The sequence below is a fragment of the Colletotrichum aenigma genome, assembly GCF_013390185.1.
Source record: "Colletotrichum aenigma strain Cg56 chromosome Unknown KSG_Cg56_contig03, whole genome shotgun sequence".
In the NCBI taxonomy this organism is placed as follows: domain Eukaryota; kingdom Fungi; phylum Ascomycota; class Sordariomycetes; order Glomerellales; family Glomerellaceae; genus Colletotrichum; species Colletotrichum aenigma.
Genome location: NW_023500909.1, coordinates 3241271 through 3256232, shown reverse-complemented (window position 1 = coordinate 3256232; position 14962 = coordinate 3241271). Strand labels below are relative to the sequence as shown.

At 55.0% G+C, this 14962-nt stretch overlaps 3 protein-coding genes across 3 annotated transcripts; 2 read left to right on the top strand and 1 right to left on the bottom strand.

Annotated features, from left to right (window-relative positions):
* Nucleotides 1-361: 361 nt before the first annotated feature.
* On the top strand, nt 362-4312 carry SET1 (Histone-lysine N-methyltransferase, H3 lysine-4 specific; the record flags this gene model as incomplete). The annotated part of the gene is made up of 3 exons (XM_037320082.1): nt 362-1036; nt 1118-4157; nt 4209-4312. 3 exons carry the CDS (start codon nt 362-364, stop codon nt 4310-4312), a joined length of 3819 nt encoding a protein of 1272 aa, XP_037182034.1.
* Nucleotides 4313-4924: 612 nt separating this feature from the next.
* On the bottom strand, nt 4925-6269 carry Jmjd7 (JmjC domain-containing protein 7; the record flags this gene model as incomplete). The annotated part of the gene is made up of 4 exons (XM_037320081.1): nt 4925-5021; nt 5075-5621; nt 5793-5941; nt 6010-6269. The coding sequence occupies 4 exons, from the start codon at nt 6267-6269 to the stop codon at nt 4925-4927; spliced, it is 1053 nt and encodes a 350-aa protein (XP_037182035.1).
* A 4634-nt stretch (nt 6270-10903) lies between these two features.
* On the top strand, nt 10904-14361 carry scp1 (Sterol regulatory element-binding protein cleavage-activating protein; the record flags this gene model as incomplete). Its single annotated transcript, XM_037320080.1, has 2 exons — nt 10904-10935; nt 11010-14361. 2 exons carry the CDS (start codon nt 10904-10906, stop codon nt 14359-14361), a joined length of 3384 nt encoding a protein of 1127 aa, XP_037182032.1.
* Nucleotides 14362-14962: the final 601 nt, after the last annotated feature.

Below are 14962 nucleotides of genomic sequence, written 5' to 3'. Positions count from 1 at the left end.
TCACTGCTCTATTTTTTTTTTCCGCCCTCGCCTTTCGTCGATCGCATCGCACGGCACACCGCTTCCATCTACGACCTTCGCAGATTGACTGCGTCGAAGCCGAACCATTCGCGACTGGGTATCTCCATCCTTGGACGACGCAGTTGGGCTATTGCCCCCCTTGCTAGCCCGCCAGCCGCCAACCGCCCGTGTCGGTGTCGACTCCTCCTCGGTCGCGTGAACCTCAACATCGCGCATCTGTCTCCCGCCACGCTCCTGCCGCTGTTGTCTCCAGCGATGCCCTCTGCCCTCTGAAGCAGCCGACACGCAAGAGACGATGGTCGGTCGCAGGCGGGAGTGGTAGAGACAGATACACCTCACGATGACCCGCCAACCGTCGGCGAGCTTCGCGCAATTCTTTCCTGCCGCACCACGTGCAGCCAGGGACAGGGCCACCGAGAGAGAAAAGGCCAAGGCCAAGACACAAGATACTCTTGCTGCCAGTGGCCTGCTTGTTGGCCAGAAAAGTGGTGCTACCGCTTCGCTCAACGGCACAAGCGCCCGAGCGCCATCTGGTACTGATGGCCTACTCTCCGACTCCTCTCAACAGCCGGCCGATGGCCATGAGTCGCCTTTAGGAGATACACTCAACGCCGTTGGATCTGCGAGCTCTTACGCGAGCACTGGCTCTTCCTCCGTCTTCAGCACCTCTGCGCGACAGGCCGCCCCGAACGGCTCATCTCATATACCCACCACCAGCGGCACGCCGCTCACCTCAATAGAATCACCTTCATACTCGGGAAATGCTGGCCTGCCGAAGACGAACATGGTCCACGCACAAACCATCGATCGGGATGAGGCATCGGCCTCCCGCAATACCCCATTATCCCGCCTGAACGGCTCGCTTCCGGAGCCCTCACCCATTGAGCGCACTCCTGCGCGAGATCTTTCTCGAACCACGAAAGGCATCAAATGCACATATGATCCATTTAACGACCGGACCCTGTCGAAGCACAATAAGAAAAGTGCCAAGCCGATATACAAGGAGTTTGGATTGGTACGTACAAACATAACACATCCGCCCATGGAGGGGGGGCGTCATCTTTTGAGTGAGAGCTATGGCTAATAAACTGAGTAGGAAGATGACACCCCCCCTCCAGACCCTCGCCTCGCTAAAGGCGGGCGATTGGGCTATATCAACACCGACTTCCACCTTCCAAAGTCTCGACTGCGACAGTCGCCGTATAATCTCAAGCCGTATCCGTACGACTCGAAAACCTCGCTTGGGCCTGGCCCACCAACACAGATCGTTGTGACTGGCTTCAATCCTCTCATCACCTTTTCCAAGGTGACGGCAGCTTTCGCGACATTTGGAGACATTGCAGAGAGCAGCAACAAGATGCATCCTGAGACAGGCAGCTATCTTGGCTTTGCGACGTTTCGATACAAGGATGCGCATCCCGGTCGCTCGAGGCTCAACCCGATCAGGGCAATTGATGCCGCGCGCCGCGCTGTGAAAGCTATGCACGGGCAGCGAATTGAGGCGAACCAAATACGAGTCGAGTATGACCCTGAGGGCAAGAAAAGCGCTCGCATGCTTGAAGAAGCCTTGAGAAGAGAGCGTGCATCCCAAGGTGTACACCCTGTACACACTGCTTCAAAGGCGCCTCCAACAGGCCCGCGGGTTAATGTGCCCGAAAAGGTTCCTGGTCCACCACCATTGGCGCCAAAGGGCCCCTCGTCCCATCGGCAAGCAGTGGCTGGTGTCCCTCCCTGGGTGCCAAGTCAGCCAAAGGGGCATATCGCTATAGAGGATAAGGCTATCGCGAAGCAACTCGAAAACGACCCGTATGTGTTTGTTGCGCACGAACATGTGCCCGTCATGGTTACGACAATTCCGCACATGAAGAAGCGCCTCAAGGCTTTCGCTTTTGACGAAATTCGCATTGACAGAACAGGCTACTTTATTGTCTTTCCGAACACCTTCCACGGTCGAAATGAAGCCATGAAGTGCTATAGAGCTGCTAATCACACCGACCTGTTCACATACAATATGGTTATGCAGCTATATCTCCCGCAGAACTCATCTCGAGACTCTGAGTCGGCAGCCCCAGCTCCGCGCTCACGACGAACCCCTAGCCCCGAACGAAAGCGTCGAACCGATCAGCGATTGCGAGAGGATAAGGATCGCCGCCGTCGCGAAGAGGAAGCAGATCTGGAAGAGGAAAAGCGACAAAGAGCTAAGAACTTTGACCCTGTCATGGAAGCTTGCGATGTTGTTGCCAGAGAACTGGCAGAGCATCTGATCAAGCACATCAGATCACGGGTTGCTGCTCCTACTTTGACGAATTTCCTCAACCCCTCCAATCATGTCGCGATGCGCCAGAAACTCGGTCTCAGAGATCCGGCTGGTTCTGTCCCGTCGGTTACCGTAGATGCAGGTGACGAGAGTCCTGGTGGTGCTACTCCCAACTCGGGAGCAGATCCCATCGAGCGTCGTACCGGCCGTCTAGAGATATCCTCCCTACCCCGTATTCGTAAAGCCAAGGCCACAGGACACGGAGCTCGTAATAATGTTGGGTTTATGGATCCCTTCTCGCGCAAGCGTGCTCCTCAAAGCCGCGGTGCTTTCAGGTCACTGCACCATCGACTGAAGAGCTACGATAGCGATGTCGAATCCGACGAAGAAGTTGAGGTCAGAGAGTCTGTCGCAAGGGACACGGAAGAGCCTGATTCTCGGCCGCGCAGTCGCATGAGTACAGACGATGATGTATCCAGAGAAGACTTTGCTTCGTGGGGCCCTGCGGAGGAAGACTCCATGACCGAGGCAAGCTTTGCGGTTGTTGATGGACTGACCTCGACCAAGAAGAGGAAACTGGACCTTGAGCTTCAGTCAGCAGTTAAGCGCCATAAGAAGTCCGACGAGGAACTCTTTGGGGTCACGCTGGATAACATGGAGCCCGACTTGCCAGTTCATGAAATATCCGAGGAAGCCACGCCTGATGTCGACATGGCTGATGTGCGAAGCGAGACTCGCTCCGAAACCCCGGCCCTCTCAACCAAAGCTTCGGCGAAGAAGTTGAAATCAAAGAAGAAATCAAAGAAACAACTGTTCGAGGAACGTGAGGCTCTGAAAAAGCAACAGCAAGCACAGTCGGTTGCAGAAACAGAAGAGGAAGAGCCGGTCCCCGCGAAGACCCCGGTGGAGGAGGTGAAGCCAGAGCCAGAGCCAGAGCCAGCACCAGCATTAGCAGCAAAGAGGGAGGACGAGCCTGTTGCTGCTGTAGATTTCACCCTGTACTCAACGACGCCGAGACGCGCTCTAGATCTACCTACCGACTTCAAGCTGGATATTGCAACCATGCAAGAGTTGTCCATGTCAGCTGCGGATATGCCAGACTTGGCCAGGCTCAGCAAAAGGTTTGGAGGGGCAGATCTAGGGGACCCGCTTCTTTGGCTTTGGCGGCGCAACAGGGTACGAGAACTCAACTCAAAGGACGGGTCTATCGATTGTGCGGTTGGTATTGAAGGCTACTACGTCTCTAATTCCACCGGTTCCGCACGAACCGAAGGTGTCAAGAAGATTCTTAACGCCGAAAAGTCCAAATACCTGCCTCATCACATCAAGGTCCAGAAACAAAGAGAGGCACGGCAGGCGAAGTACAAGAAGGATGGCAAGGATGCGGCGGTTGAGGCCAGCAGGCTTGCTGTCGCTGAAAAGGTCGTCGCCAAGGGCAACTCGAGAGCTAATCGTGCAAACAACCGTCGCCACGTGTCAGCTCTTCAGGACGAGAAGAAGATGTCGGGCGACTCTGATGCCTTCAAATTCAACCAGCTTAAGAAGCGGAAGAAGCCAGTCAAATTTGCCAGATCTGCCATCCACAACTGGGGTCTCTATACGGAAGAGAACATCAACAAGGATGACATGATTATCGAGTACGTGGGCGAACAAGTCAGACAGTCCATCTCGGAGATTCGGGAGAAGCGCTACCTCAAGAGCGGCATGGGCAGCAGCTACTTGTTCCGCATCGACGATAATACCGTCATTGATGCGACCAAGAAGGGCGGTATTGCTCGATTCATCAACCACAGCTGCATGCCCAACTGTACGGCCAAGATCATTAAGGTGGATGGAAGCAAACGAATCGTTATTTATGCTCTCCGGGACATTGCACAGCGTGAGTATTGTTCTGGTTCGTGGTTTGAGGAATATGCTAACATCCCCGCAGACGAGGAACTGACATACGACTACAAATTCGAACGTGAGATCGGCAGTTTGGACCGCATTCCCTGTCTTTGCGGTACGGCGGCATGCAAGGGATTCCTCAACTAATCCTGATCGCTTCTTTCCGGTGTTTTTTTGGGTGGACGGGCGGGCTGTCTGCATTGCGCCCTCGTGCATGTTCATGGGGGCTGGTTGCGTTGCGGGAGTAGGAACTCAACTTCTAGAGTCGTTTTTGCGAGGGGCAGTCGTCGACGGTGATTGATCGTCGTCTCTCATTTGTTCTCTTCACACATGCATACCCCTTGGATCCGTCTTTGCGTTTATATTATATGCATACCAACCGAGGCCGGGTAAGGGAATGGAGACGAAACTTTTGGGCAAAGGGCGGGGGAAAAAGTGTACTATGAGATACTCTCCGCGGATGCGGTCTTTGGCGTTCATTTTCGGAGCAACGGGGCTATCTGTAGCCCATTTGAAGGGCCAGGCTGGCCAGCAGGTTACGTGACATTTATCTGCCTACGATGACGGGAGACGGGAGAGAAGGGGACAGGCCCTGAGGTGTGCGAGACAACCATCTCTAGGTAATCCGAGCGTATATCACCACAATGTACATATGGCGAAGGAGACACGGTCGGTGTTGGGGACTGAAACACGAGACCCAATCACACGCCGGGAGACTGGTTATTAATATCAATGGCGTTTGGCCCCCTGAGCATTCTTTTATTGCCTTGCTGCTGAGAGTGAAGACTTTTGTAGACTAATGTTTCTGACGAAGGAGCTAAATGGGTATAAGGGACCGCTGAATTCCATATCGTACCTGATGAAAGGGTGAGCCTGGATTGATGTTTGGCATGGTGGAGTGAAACCCACCAGTAGTTGACCGCCAACACGAACCCTTCGCCGTCTGCTGGGCAGGACTGTGAAACCTTGTGGTACCACATGGCAGGGAGGTAGAGCATGTCGCCAGGTTCGAGGGTGACTCTGACTGGTTCCGCGAGGTGAGAGTACGGCGTGGCGTTGACCTGGGGGAAGTCCGGGTCCCACGTCGCAAACGGGACTTTATCTGATAGCTTGCCCTTCTCCCCATCCGCGTCATTGTCGTCGTCGCGATCAAGCTCCAGGATGAGGTCGTCGGCGGAGGACTCTTTACGCTGGCGGTGGTACGTCGCGGGGGTGAGGCTTTGCTCGTTGACACAGGGGTGGCATAGGGGCGGGAGGAGGACGAAGTGCTTGCGGCCGCGGACCTGGACGTAGATGTTTTCGTAGTTGTCCTTATGCAGGGCTGTGACAGAGCGGGCGTTGCCGATCCAGAGGTTTATGGCGTCCGGGTCGCGGTCGAGGGCGATGCGGGCGAAGGGGACTGAGGGGGGAACGTGGTTGAAGAGGGGGAGGTATTCATTGCGAAGGTTGTCGTTTTCTGAGTGGGTTAGTGGCGGGTTCGTTACAGGGTGTGAGTATGAGTGACTTTGTAATGAGGGTTGGGAGTTAATGTGAGTGAGAATTGAGTGCTAGTGGTGTGTTTGTGAGAGGGTCGTGAGAATTATGAAGCGAGAGCCGTGAGATGAGATGAAGGTTGAGAAGGACATACGGGTCTGGGCGTAGCGGACTTCTGAGGTGGTGTCTTTGCTTCGTTCTTGATCTATCACGTAGTTGAGGAACTCTTCAAAATCTTGATGTTCCTCATGGGGCTTTGCGAAGACTGCTTCTTCGTCATGGGATGTTGGCGCATCGGCGTTGCTTTTTAACGTGTTAGTCGTGTGATGAGATTTTCAGCTATGGACAACAGCAGGTAAGTAACCACTCACCCAAATGGGGTCACGGCGACATTGACAGTCTGATCCTTGAAGACATCCAGCAGGAACTCCTTGTCCCAGTTCTTGTTCGACCTCCACGAGGAAGCAGCCCCGCGGACGACGAAAGGCGTGTTGCGGGCGACATAGCGCATGAACTCGAGGGGGCTCGGCTCCTCGTTCAGCTCGTCGATGAAGGCGCCGTTGAGCTCGTTGAAGGTGGTAATCAGCTCGGACAGGGGGTCCCCTGGTGGCGCCGGGGTTTCTGAGTCCATGGCGCCGGGCCTGATGTGAGAGTGAGTGCGGTGGTACGCCCGGCGGTGGTGATGAGGATGAATTTGGGATGGAGTTGTGGTCGCATGACTAAGACAGGGTGTGATGGGAGGAGGGTTTTTCTCGTATGGAGAGCGAGAATTACGACGAATGCCTCAATGAATGCCTCAATTGAGCCGGACAAAGTGTAATGCAGCAAATCTGCCCGATATTTCCAGGTGGCTCTCGGTTTAGTTTTGAAAATGGTCTTATTGGTGCCGGTGAGAGAGAGTCTATTGGCGTTTCACGGTTTCAAAGTCATGTCATTTAAAGGCGCCGGGAAGTGTTCACGGGTTCTACGATCACCAGCAACAGGCAGGCTACTGGTTCAGTGGCTACAGCTAGCTGAAGACGAAGTGCCGGCTCAGTCGCAGGAAAGGCAAAAAAAAAAAAAAAAAAAAAAAAAAAAAGCAACATTGGGAACGCTGTTGCGGAGGAAAACACGCGAGATACAGGGGTGTTCTGGTGTTGCTGTTGCTTTCTGCGCGCGAAGGGTACCCGGAAAAAGAGGGGGTGGGAGCACGGGTATCGTATCGAGGGTCTCTGGGGGTCTTGGGGAGAATGGGGGTCTCAATTGGTGGTGCGAACCGCACAGGGCGGTGCGGAGCCAATGAGAAGGGCGGACCGGGTGGGAAATGGCCTGACTTTGGCATCAACTGGGCTGATTATGATGGAAGCATTGGTGATTTTGAGCAAACACACCGCACCTCGCGCAAATGCAATCACACTTGACTTGGTCTTAGGCTACCCAAGCTGCTGCAAGATTGCCCATCTGATTAATTATAGATTGTAGTAGATCAGATCTGCCCATGCCGGTCGTGTCGCCCTTTTGGTTATATAGTATGCGTCGGCCGCCCTTTCCTTTTGATGTTTTGTTCCGTCAGCAGAAGCTCCGTCCGACCTTCCTGACGATATTCCCGTCGGGTGAACAGCTTGCTTGCCGCCAATAGCAACCAACACCAATTGCCTTACACCAACACCGCCGACATCGACAAGTGTCACTTGCATCAATTCAATTCTTCCGATTTGAACCCGATCGAACTAACCGACAGCCATGCTGCATTGGAGGACATCTTATTCACTGTCGCCGTCACGGTCTCATCACAGCCAGCATCACCACCGCCAAACACAGGAACCGAATCCGGCCGTGCAAAGCCACCTCAGCTTGCGGCTTGAGCTTGCCACAGTTCACACGACATGAATAATCACCATAATCTACCGTTTTCGCCGTGTGCCTGCATTCCAGAACGACACGATGACCACAAACCCCATCACTGGCGCATATCGATCGGCGTTCGGGACTCTCGGCTGGGCTGGGCTGGGCTGGTGCCAATCGTCACATTCACCTCCTCGGTCCGTCCACACGACAGTGTGACGGGATTCCAGGCTCTCTGCATTGCTAAGACATGGCTCGCTTAGCCGTCCGCAGCGCATTACCTTTGCCAGGCACCCAGGGTTGAGTCCTGTCTGTCTTTATCCCCCCCCCCCATGCCGAGGGGGATGGACCGAGGCACGTTTCCGAGCTGGACGGACCGGATTTCGAAGGATATGCGCCCGCTTCAACCTGCTCCCTCGTATCTTCCCCCGAGCCCGCGGCCGCCGTTAATGCGCTAGAACAAACCGCGCAACATACACCACGAGGTGTGCGCACGTACGCACCGCAAGCAGCTTGCACTTACACCTGGCTTGGAGCTTCCAACACCCGTGTGTCCCGCGCGGGTTGCGCCCGGTCCCCCGAGACCCCTACACTTGCTGACCTTCAAGCGAAGACGAGACAGGAAGCGCAGGATGGGGTTGAGGGGAAAGGGAGGGGGGTGAACACGACTCGAACAACGAATCAGTTCAAGAACTGCGCGCCAATGCTCCTGCAGACACAAACGGTGGATGTTCTCCTTGTCCTCGGGCTGCCTGCGTGTTGACACGCCCAGCACTACCTCGACAGCGCCGGCGCCAGCACCACCACCACCACCACCACTAGCACCCCGTTTCTCTACTGTCTCTCCGGCTCTGGAAAGACGAGCGGTCCTAGTGAACGCGCCAAGGACAGCCGACAGGAACTCTTTCTCTATCAATGTCTCTCGCTTGGATGCGGGCAAAATGTGCCTGTTCACCTTGATACATTCCGAAGGGAGAGACACGATGTGTCTGTCGCAGCATTTTGGTTTTTTTACCCCTCTTGACCTTCTGGAATGTCCCAGAGTCTTTCTAGGTTTGGTCTATCTGTTTGAAACTCGTCCACCACTGGCATTTTTGGGGGAAGACTAACGCGAAGCGTACGTCCACCACGCCTCGGTAAGCATCAAGCGGCCAGGGTGAGGGGTAGCGTCCTCCGAGTCTGAGGAACTGAGATGCAGAGCAGAAGCCAGAAGCCACGCAGAGATGCAGCAGGTACGCATGGCCGGCGGCTGCTTGACTTGTCTCGTGCGTGAGCTGCTCCGCTTGGCCTTCATCTCAGGATCCCCCGACTTGGATTTTGACTTTGTCGCCCCCAAAATAGCCCCCCAAAGGACGTTCCCAAACTACCCCTCAATTTCCAACCTTATCTTTCTTCCCCGTCGCGTGGATTTGCCCTGCCTCGCCTGGAGCTGCCCGCGAAGTCCAGGCGACGTCTCCTCTCGTCCCTGCTTGCCATGAGGTCTGAGCTACACGCGTCCCATGATTTCCCTTCGGATATCCTGGAGGATCAGTGGTGGGCTGGGCTGGGCTTTTGCCGTGCGGCAGCACGAAGGTCGTCAAGTTGGCGCGAGAAGGAGGGCAGCACTTCCTTTACAAATTATTGGCTTGAAAGAAGCCTTTCAGGTCTTGTCTCAAGTCTTGGACACCCCCAGGAAGCAGGACAGGAGAGCTGCAGACGTCAGCGCCGGTGTCAGCTTTTGTTTTGTTCCCTATTCTGTGTAGTTTACTCTATCGGCGCCGGTGTCAGCGTCAAACGGGAGAAGGGGGCTTGCTCTAGTGGGCGATCTGCCATCACATACACTACATTCAGACACGCAAGACGTCTCCAGCTTGGCGGCAACGCCAAAACGCCCCTGGCTTGGCTTCTAGCGTCTCCTGCTCCAAGCCTTGGTCTTGGTCTTGGTCTTGGATTCTCGCAGAGACGAGGTATCTTCTAAGTCCCCGGGTCTCATCTTTCCCCCCCCGGGGGGGCCCATCTCACTAAGTTTCCTGCCCACCCTCGCAGGGAAGTCGTCCCATGTTCCCCGACACACCACGCCATGGCCGTCGGCAGGTTCCACCACCATTCAGTGGACTAAGGTGCGGTGCGGTGCCCACTGCTCACCGACGGCGAGCGCCCACCCCGCTGTTCGCTGCCCACACAAGTGTGTGTGTGTGTGTGTGTGTGTGTGTGATATGCTCCTCACCCCCAGCGACGTGCTGTCGGGTCGGTTGTCTTGGGCCACCTAAAGCTGGTGCAGTCACCTCAGGTACTGCGATATCACATGCGGCGCTATTACTTGAGGAAAACGCCCTGTGGAGAGAAGTGCCGGTACCTGGGCCTCAGCCTGACGTAAGGTCTGGTGGTATGCAGCGAGGCAGTCACCTAAGAGCAATCGACGAGAGGTAGGTACCTATCTAAGTAGATCGGTACCCCTGGATGGGGTTCCTGGTGGTGGTGAGTGCGATCCCCTCTGCACACTGCCTGCCTCTCCTGTCCCGCAGCGTCCTGTCAGGTCGGTCAACCCACACCACCACGCCACGCCACGCCGTGCTTGCTACCACATCTCTACATCCACCGATCGTTGCTCACTACCTTACCTGACCTTGCCTTAGCTCCCAATCACCTGCCAAAGAAATACGCCGTCTTTTTTCAACACCATCAACCTCCCGCTTTACCAACCCAGGGTCGCCCCCCGAAAGCCGTCCCAATTTACGCCTGCCTTGGCCGCCGCATATTATTCTCCGCATCTCCCGTCGCCCAAGCTGCCGAACTCCAACGAGATTAATTGCTCCCAGACTTGAGCACCTGCGACTTGCTTCGCCCGCACCACAGACGCCGGGCACAAACAACACCCACCAGCGCACCGACGAAAGGACATGCGTCCCAATTGAATCCCTCCCGACTTACGACTAACACAATTTCCGCAACGTCTTCCAAGCCGCCGGTCTGGACTAGCAGGATTAGTCTTGTCTTCTGTCGTCTGGCTCCATCGCAGGTGCCCGCCGCCGTCGTTCCACTTCCACCCTCTCCCGACACCCGATCGACCGACGAACGTGGAACCGACCAACCACGTCCAATCCCCGTCTCCTCCCAGACGCAAATACACACTACTTGACAGAGCCGCGCCCACATCCCTCCTTCGCGCGCATTGATTTCAAAAGCTTTCACCTCTCCGTTCCCCAGTTTCGACACACCTGCACAACCAACGATCCCCCGGCCCGTTGCTAATGTCCCATCCGTCTGGCCGCCTTGCCTAGCCTGCCCGTCGAACCGAATCATGAGTGCGACGACCAACTCCTGCAGGCCTCCAACATCATTCTGTGCAGATAAACAGTGGATGGTTCGAAAGCTCGCCTGAGCCGCGTCCGCTTCTGCAACCGAGTTTAACCTCTTCTTCTGCTGCAGCTGCTGCAAGTCAACTTGCAACCGTCGCCGCAGATGATTTGGTATCTGTTGTATCCTTTGCGAGGGTATGGACCGCTTACACTGCCGCCCGCACTCGTGCCTCGGCCTCACGCGCATCTCTTGACTAACTGCCCTTCAGAACTACGGAAGCTCCTGTCCTTGCCCCGAACCATCCTCTCCGTCGATGCTTTGCGCGATACGGTCGATACGCTGCGAGACACGTCGTTACGACACTCATCATTTCTGTGGCCGTTGCCGCTATCCTCATCTACCCATTTCCATATCTATACACGTCCGACCTTAGCAATGGCGCCTCCAACCTCCCCCACCACGTGTGGACTGCAGCGCAGCCGCTCAAGGAGAACAGCACCGAGCCCGACGTTATAATGCGTTCCATATGGGTCCACGGCAGTTACATGAAGGCTTTGGAACGCGATGTCTTGCTTGGCGCTCTTGAACTGCAAGATGAGCTTCTTGGTCCCACCAAAGATTTCAGCCCGCGCCGGCCCGTAACGACCCTCCGTCTCCACGACCCGCACGTGGATCTCGCTCCAGGAGACCGGGATGCCTTCCATGTCGTCAATGGCCTCACAAATCAGTCTTGGTTCTTCCATTCGCCACTTCAGTACTGGGCCTGCTCCACGGAGCGCATACTCGACGACGCCGACATTCTATCGACAGTGAATGCTAGGAAAACGCAACCTACCTCAGTCAATGTGACTCTGAGGCACTCCATTGTCTTCAGCGGAAAACGCTTCGAGGACCGAAAACTAATGGCAGCGGATGCCTTGGTGATCACCCTAATTCACCTCCGCGATTCACCGGTTGGCCGCCAATGGGAAAGAAAGGCAGAAGCACTTGCCACACGTATGAGAAACACTTGGACCGCATATCCCGCCGACGGCAAGAGCATGACCAGCCAGCTCTATGAGTTCCAATTCATGCCCATTTCTATGCAAGATACGGTAATACTGGCTCTTGCATACGGCCTGGTATCGGTTTACTTCTTATTCAGCCTTTCAAAATTACGAGCCGTCAAGTCCAAGGTCGGCCTCATAGTCACGGTCTTCGCTCAGATCGTTGTTTCCATAATGTCGAGTTTCACGGTATGTGCCGTTTTTCGCGTCGACCTCTCGGGGATTCCACAAGCGGCGTATCCGGTCGTGGTTCTCTCGATGAGTCTCGAGAACATTTTCAGACTTATCAACGCCGTCATCATGACTCCCTCGGAAAACAGCACGAGTAGTCGAATCAGCCGTGCATTTGGCGAAACGGCACACATCGCTTTAGCCAGCTCGGCGCAAAACGTCTTCATTCTGTGGGGCCTGTCCAAGGTGGTCTCACCCGGCGTGTCCGCATTCTGCACTTTTGTTTCCGTTGCAATTGTGTTTGACTTTTTCTACCTGTCGACGTTCTTTCTGGCCGTCCTCAGCGTCGATGTCCGGCGAACAGAGCTGGGTGACGCACTCGCCAAAGCATCGCTCAAGAACAATCGATATGGCCAGGAGCAGCCACTCAAAAGAAGTTGGTTCGAGGCCATGCTTCAAGGAAAGATCGCTCTGTCAACTCGGATCGCCGGCACCGTCGTCATGATCACTTTTGTCTTGATTGCGCAGTGGCACTTTTTCGAGAATGACACGATGTTCAGGCTCGTACGTGGAATTTTCAGGATAGGTCGAGACACCGTCAACTTCAGCCAGCAGAAGAATGCGATGCTTGTCGACATTCATCAAGCGCGCAGTCCGACGTCGTGGCTTCGGTTGCAAGACCACGAAAGCGCGCGCGAGGTCATCAACGTCATCAAGCCGAACTCCCACAGTTACATCGCGCGCGTCTACGATCCACTGGTCTTTGTACTCAACGGCGCCGATCGTACCCCGCGCATGCCCGAGCGACCCTTGTTACCAGCGCTTTACGACTTCATCGACCACCACTTGAAGCATTTTCTAGTTACCGTGCTGTTCATCGTGTCGGCTGTACGTCTTCTCATGCATTACTTGTTATGGGGTGACGATACCGAATCCCGACGAAATGACGACTTCAGCGATCAGCCTCTCCTTGCAGTCGAGACATTGCCGGAGGAACACGCCCTCGACGTTGTTCTGATGTCGTCGTCTTACGACGGTCACATCATCTCCGTAGGTCTCGACCGCTCAGTGCGGGTTTGGGACGTTCGATCGGGCATCATTGGCTACTCGCTCGCTGATGTCGAACCACCGCCAGAGAATCCCTTCCCCGTCTTGGCCGTCGCAACAGACAAGAAGTCCAACTGGTTGGCTCTGTTATCGTCTCGCAAGGTCTTTCTATGGAACTTGCAAGAGCACCGGTGGAGCAAATCAGTGCCGGTGGAACTGAATGGCCAAAAACCGGAGGGTTTCTTTTTCGGCACGCCGACGTTCGACTACTCGAGCCCTCTGGTCATTGTGCGACGAAACGGAACGATGACCCAGATCTTTCCCGGCTCAAAGGAGCCCATGGAGTTTACCATCTGCAAGAGCCCGCTCATCTCCGTTCGGCCGCTGGTGCAGAAGAACGCGCCGGGCGGAAACCAGCAACTATCAATCCTGACTGCATCCAGAAAGGGGTGCATCCACGTGGCAACGCATCAGCAAGACAACTCGTGGATTTCGCAAAGCTTGGATGTTCACTCCATCGAGGATCGAGACGCGTATCAAGTCGTGCCGCTTTCTGCGCTTAGCTCGTTTCTAGTTGCCAGATCTCAGACGGTCGATCTCGTCGACGCGAAGACCAACACCCTGCTCCACACGTTTGAAACGGAGCCAATCCAGCCGCGGTCTCTCAGGTGTTTCCACTCCTCGCGGCGCAAACCGCAGTGCGGCTCGGTTGGACTTGTGTCATTTGGCATCGCTTACAACCACGCTGACTCGGGCGACTGCATCATCCAGACTTACACCTGTAAGGAGGAAGGGAATGTCATCTGCTTCCGCAACACGAGCATGCCGCCCAGCCGCAGCTGCTCTTTGTGGCACGATACAATCGAGTCGAAGCGGCAAATCGCCAACCCTGGCACGTGGGAGGCGCTCCCCAATGGCTTCCTTGTTGGCGTTCGGAAGGACAACTACGACAGTGGATCAAGCAGTGGAGAGTCGTCTCCAACGACAACGGGCGGCCTACGACGGAGGATGTACCAACGACTAGAGAAGAGGCCTAGCAGATCCCAGGATAACTGGGAAGTATGGGTCGCCTCAGAGCTGGGTCGGGAGGAGATTTACGAGACCAAGCCGTTGCACTCGGAGTTCGAGAACGGCTCGCATCTCATCATTTCTGAGCTTGGTCCTATGGTCAAGGTCGGCACAGCATCTGTGGCGGTGGGGTTCGGAAACATCATTAAGCTCATCACGGTCGGTCATCAGCATTTCGAGGATCTGGCCGAAGCCGGAAACGGGGACCTCTTGAACCTTGGCAGCCGGCGAAGGAAGGCGGCGGGCGGCGTTACACACCAGCGCATGAAGGTCCCATCATGGATTTGAGTCGACAAATGGGAAAAGTGCAATTTTTTGGACCGTGATATGTACGGCGTATCCTTTCCGCTTTTTATTATTATTTCTTCTTTTTATATACCCCGGATCACGAAGGGAGTTTGTTGGGATATCTATTTGGGTGTTCATATTTTAGTCTAGTCGGTGTGATACCCCGTCATGAAATGGTGGGGATGGGTTTTTTCAGACTCCCAATACGATGAATTGAAACTTCAATCACTACTTCTAACTGCAATCCCTACTTCTTTCAGCTCTTGCTCTTGTGAACTGTGGATTGAGGATTCTTGACGGCATAGCAGCTCCGTCGGTAAGGCGCTAGACGCAGATGCATGAACTGCGGTAGCGAACTCCTGCGAAAACCTGGTTCGTGCCCCTGAAGAAAAGCAAAGGAGGAGGAGCAAAAAAGATTGAGCAGATGGCGAAATACACAAAGTCTTGCGTCTCCAAGACGATTCGATTGACGTGCCACAGAATATGAATCGCGTTGCCTGCGATACCCTTCTCCTTGTCAAGCAAGTCTTCGTAACACGATTCTCACGAACCGTGGCACCTGCCTGGTGCCTGATACCTTGTACGTGATGGACGTTGATCG